General features: G+C 68.4%; 1 protein-coding gene across 1 annotated transcript; it reads left to right on the forward strand.

Annotated features, from left to right (window-relative positions):
• Positions 1 to 2242: 2242 nt before the first annotated feature.
• On the forward strand, positions 2243 to 3272 carry LOC148046956 (membrane progestin receptor epsilon-like). Its single transcript, XM_087715050.1, is given in 2 exon segments — positions 2243 to 2688; positions 2690 to 3272. Coding segments are annotated over 2 exon segments (1029 nt in total).
• Positions 3273 to 4638: the final 1366 nt, after the last annotated feature.

The following is a 4638-nucleotide window of genomic DNA, read 5'->3' on the forward strand; positions in this document are numbered from 1 at the left end:
GCCTTTGTTGTGAGATGATGTTGCCCCCTCTTTCCCTCCTCCTCCTCCTGCTTGGCATTGCAGATGCAGCCCCCACCAGGGAGATGCCCGATGGCTTAGGGGCATGTGGGGGGGAGGTGCCGCCTTCTGTGCCTGGAAAGGCCAGGTGGGGAAAAGGTGGCTCTGGCTGCCCCCCCCCCCGATCTGCCCCCTTTCTCCCCACGCCTTGCTACGTGAGTTCCCCAGCATATATCTGAGCACTGGGGTCCTGGCCCAGGGATGGGCATCAAACTGGGCTGGCCTGGGCTCCGATCTGGCTTGCAGCTTTGGGGCAGACGGTGCGGCTGCAGAAAGGATCCGGCCCCCACTGCCAGCCCATCTCTCCCACGGCAGCAGTGCAGCCTCGGTCGCATTGCTCCTACAGCGGCCTGGATTGGAAGCTGCAGCCTGGCGCTTCCTTGCCCCCCCCCCAAGCGCTCGGGGTAGAGCCCACTGCTTTGCCCCAAAGGCTGCTACCCCCCCCAATAGCCCCTCCTTGGCTGCGGTTGCTGGGAGGGGGGGGGCTCAGTGGGGCGGAGCTGCAGGAGGAGGGCCGGAGGCTCAGGGAGGGGAGGGGGCCTGGACTGCTTCCTCTGCCCCTGGCTGTCCAGGCCCCCTGGCAGCTGCTTTCGGCCCTCTGCTGCTGGCCAAGTGGGGCAGGTGAGAAAGGGCTCCCCCCCACCAGAGTTCTGCTGAGAGGCAAGGCAAGGATTCCCCCCCCCCCCCCCGCCGTCTCTCCCCAGCACAGGGAGGGAGCCGGCCTGCTTCCCAAAGGGTCGGAGGCTCGGAGAGCAGGGCCGGAGCGCCCCCTTGTGGCGCATGTGGGGGCTGGCGGGAGCCGGAGCGACTGGACCGTCCCTGCTGTCCTGAAGTCACCCGGCCAGGCCTGCAGCCAGGGAGGGAGCGCAGTGGCCCAGCTGTCCTCCGGGTGGGGGTGGGGAGCGGAGGGCTGGGGGTGCTTTCTAAAAACAGGCGCTGGAAGGTCCTGGCCGCTCACCTTGGAGCAGAGGAAACGGGGCTTCAAGTCAGCAGCGTTGAATTGTAAGGGTTCAGTTTTGAGGACTCTGCCAGGGCTCTAGAATGAGATTTCAAAGGTCTCCTGTGGAAGGAGACCACCAGGAGACCAGCCGGGTGCAGGAAGAAACACAAGAGGGGTGGGGGCTTCTACTCAACAGCTGGGGAGAAAAGCAGACACCCCCCCAGGAATCTCTGCAGAATCAACAGGGTGGGAGGGTTGCAAATGGACCTGTGGGGGGGGGTGTCTCATTCTAGAAGGCAAAGACCCCCTTCCTGGTTAGATGACAGGGCTTAAGGGGGGTGGGTACCGCATCCCCCTTTGGCTGACTGGAGGGACCCAAAATAGCTGCAGCCTTCTAGGGGATCCTTCTACAGGCCCCCCCTTTGCCCCCTGGAGCCCCCTCCGCTCCCCCCCCCTTCTGCTCATGGGAAAGGCCCCAGTCCCCCTTTCCTCCTGGGCTGGGATTCCCTCCAGATCCCTGGGGGAGCCCCAGCTCCATCCCAGGAAAGGGGAACGGAGTCCGGGGCTGCCCCTGCGCGGTCGGTTGCTTTTGGGGTCCTCCTCTCTGCAACCCCCCCTTTTTTTTAAGCCGGCTGAGCTCCGGCCGCGGAGGGACCTCAGGCGGGAGGAAAAGGTCCGGGTGGGGAAAGCGCGGAGCCTTTCGGGGCGCAGATGCCAGCGGGAGCCGGAGGCGCTTGGCGGCCCGAGGAGCCGTTTCGCTCCCCTGCGGCCGGAGCGGGCATTCCCCAAGGGGGCTGCCTGGAGCTCCCTCCGCCCTCGGGACCAAGGCCGGTGGGCGCTTGCGGAGCCTGGAAGGACGCTGCCCGCCCGCAACGGCCCAGCGGCCGGGAGGGAGGGAGGGAGGGCGGAGCGGCCGAGGGAGCCCGCCCAGCCCCCGCATCCTCCGCAACCAACCTCTCCCCCGGGGAAGCGGCACCTGCTCGCCCCGCTGGGCTTCGGGCGTAGAGCTCCAGCGGCCGCACCTGCCGCCGCGCCGCCCGAGGCTCCCAGGGGCTGCCCGTGGTTGGCAGGGCTGGGCGGAGCGGACGCGGCTCCTGCAGGGAAGCGGCCGAGCTCTTCTCCGCAACGCGCCGGCCCCGCTTTCAGCGCCCTCCGCGCCCGTCCCGCGGCGGCAGGCGGCAAGCTCCTTCCCGGCCCATCGGAGCCGGCGCGGCAGAGGCGGAGGAGCCGAGCGGGCCCTCCTGGATGGGCGTCCGGGGGCCCCTGCGGGCGGCCGCGCCGCTCCTGCGCTCCAGCGAGGTTCCCCCCGGCGTGGCCGAGCGCTTCATCCTGAGCGGCTACCGCTGCCCGGGCTCCTCGGCCGCCCAGTGCCTCCTCTCCGCCTTCCGGGCCACCAACGAGACGGGCAACTTCTGGACCCACTTCGTGGCGCTCTTCGTCTTCGCCTTCCACGCGCTGGAGGCCTTCGGGGGCCCCGGGCGCCCCCTCCCCGCCGGGCCCCTGGAGCCCTTCTACTACCCGCTGTGGAGCTACTGCCTGGGCGTCTGCGGGCTCCTGGCGGGCAGCAGCCTGGCGCATCTCTTCAACGCGCTGTCGCTGCCCGTGCGGGAGATCTGCTTCTACATCGACTACGGCACCATCAGCGCCTACACGGTGGGCGCCTCCCTGGCCTACTTCTACTACGTGTGGCCGGACGCGAGCCCCGGCCCCTCCTCGGGCCGGCCGGCTCCGCGCCTGGTGTGAGGCCCTGTACGTGCCCGCGTCTTGCCTGGTGGCCCTCGTCTGCACGCTGGGCTGCTGCAGCACCCGCCGCCGCCGCCCCCGCCGCCGCTACCTGCTCCGCACGCTGATCTTCCTGCTGCCCTTCCTGGTGGTCTCCCTGCCGGTCTTCCAGAAGCTGTGGGGTCCGGGGGGCAGCCCGGGGAGCGCCCGGCTCTTCCTGCGCCACTGCCTGTGGCTGCTGGCCTCGGCGGCCTTCAACGTCAGCAAGGCCCCCGAGCGCTTCAGCCCCGGGAGGTTCGACATCTGGGGCCACAGCCACCAGTGGCTGCACTGCTGCTCCTTCATGAGCATCCTGGAGGAGCTGCGCATGATCCGGGGGGAGATGGAGCTGCTGGCGGGGGGGCCGCCCCTCCGCCCCTCCAGGGCCCCCACCTTCCTCTCCACCTTCGGGGTGATGCTGCTGGCGCTGGCCTTGCTCGGCACCATCGTCGCCTGGTTCGGGGTCCGGGCTCATGGGGGCCAAGGCCAGAGCGAAGGCCGGAAGGGGGACTGAGGAGGCCATGGGGAGCCTCCTGCACCGAGAGGAGCTTCCTTTGGAACTCGTGGAACGAAGAGGGGGGACTCGAACCCAGGACGCAGCTTTGGCAGAGGGCCCGCCCTGCCAAGAGGGGAGAGACAAGTACGCAGGGCTGACCCAGGACTGCAGGAGGCGGCACAGCGGGGGCCCTCCCCCCTTTCCCTTCTCAGCTGGGGGGGGGATGGGGACATGGCTTAGTTTTTTTGGGGGGGGGGAATAAAATCTCTGCAGTGGAAACCTGGGCTGTCTCTTGCTTCGCCTGTGGCTCCTTCTGGGGGGGGGAGGCTCTGGGCTGGCCGTGGCCCCCACGGGAAGGAGACCCTTCCCCTCCTTCAGCCCCCAAAGCCACGGAAGTTGTTGGGGGGGGGCTGCACAACAGCTGGTGGGAGAGAATCAGGTTCCAGGCTGGCGCTGACCCGGCTGAGGTTCTGGTGGGAGACCCCCGTGCGGGTGGGGAGTTGAGGCCCTCTGCTCCTCCTGCCCCACTCTGCTCGGAGGGCTTTGAACCTTTGGGGCTGAAGCAGCTCATTTAGCCCCAGAATCGGCTCCCTCTGCAAGTGCTGCTCCTGGCTGCCCCCTGCCTGGGTGTGTGTGTGTGTGGGGGGGGTGTTAGGAGACTTTTTATGCACGGTGGGGGGGGGGAGAACCAGTTGTCCGCAGCTGGCCTGCTGCCTGTGGGGCTGGGCCCACTCCCAGGGCAAGAGCTCCACCCTGCAAGGGGGCCTGGGAGGACTCCCCCCTCCCCACAGAGGGTCAAGAGCTACAATGGGGCATCTCCAGCTGAATCCGGGTCCCATCCCACACCTGCTGCCTCCTCCCGGGTGGGCTGCTCCTCAGGGGACGCTGCCCCTCCATGGGTCCTGAGGGCATCACCCACCCAGTCGCCATCCTGTGCTGGGGAGGCCTGGGAAATCGCCACCCTGGGGCCTCTGCCTGGCTCTGCAGCCCCCAGAGAAACATTGCCCAAAGACCCCCGGGGGCCCTTCAGAGGAGGGGGCCTATTGCCTCACCCCAGGCACTGCCTGCCACAGACCGGCCCCAGGGACCGTGGGGGGGGGTTGCGCATGCGCTCGGAGCTGCCCAACTGGCCCCAAGGAGGCTGGCGTGAGGTTGTGCCCTCATGGTGAAGCCGCTTCCTCCAGCTCTTTTGAAAGGGGGCAGCCTTCCTCCTTCCACCGGTTTCTTCCTTTGTCTTTGGCCCCCAAAGACCTTCAGCCAACCCCCCCTCAGCCCCCCCCCTCGAAGCCCCTGTCCAGCCGCTGCCCCCCACCCACCCCTCCTGCCGGGCCGAGCGGAGGCCGCCTCCTTTGTGCTTGTGCTTTATTTATTCCCAATTGTCCAG

Source organism: Thamnophis sirtalis, unplaced genomic scaffold, assembly GCF_051295495.1.
Source record: "Thamnophis sirtalis isolate CommonGarterSnake01/CBP01778 unplaced genomic scaffold, rThaSir2_p1.2 scaffold_4, whole genome shotgun sequence".
Lineage (NCBI taxonomy): Eukaryota > Metazoa > Chordata > Lepidosauria > Squamata > Natricidae > Thamnophis > Thamnophis sirtalis.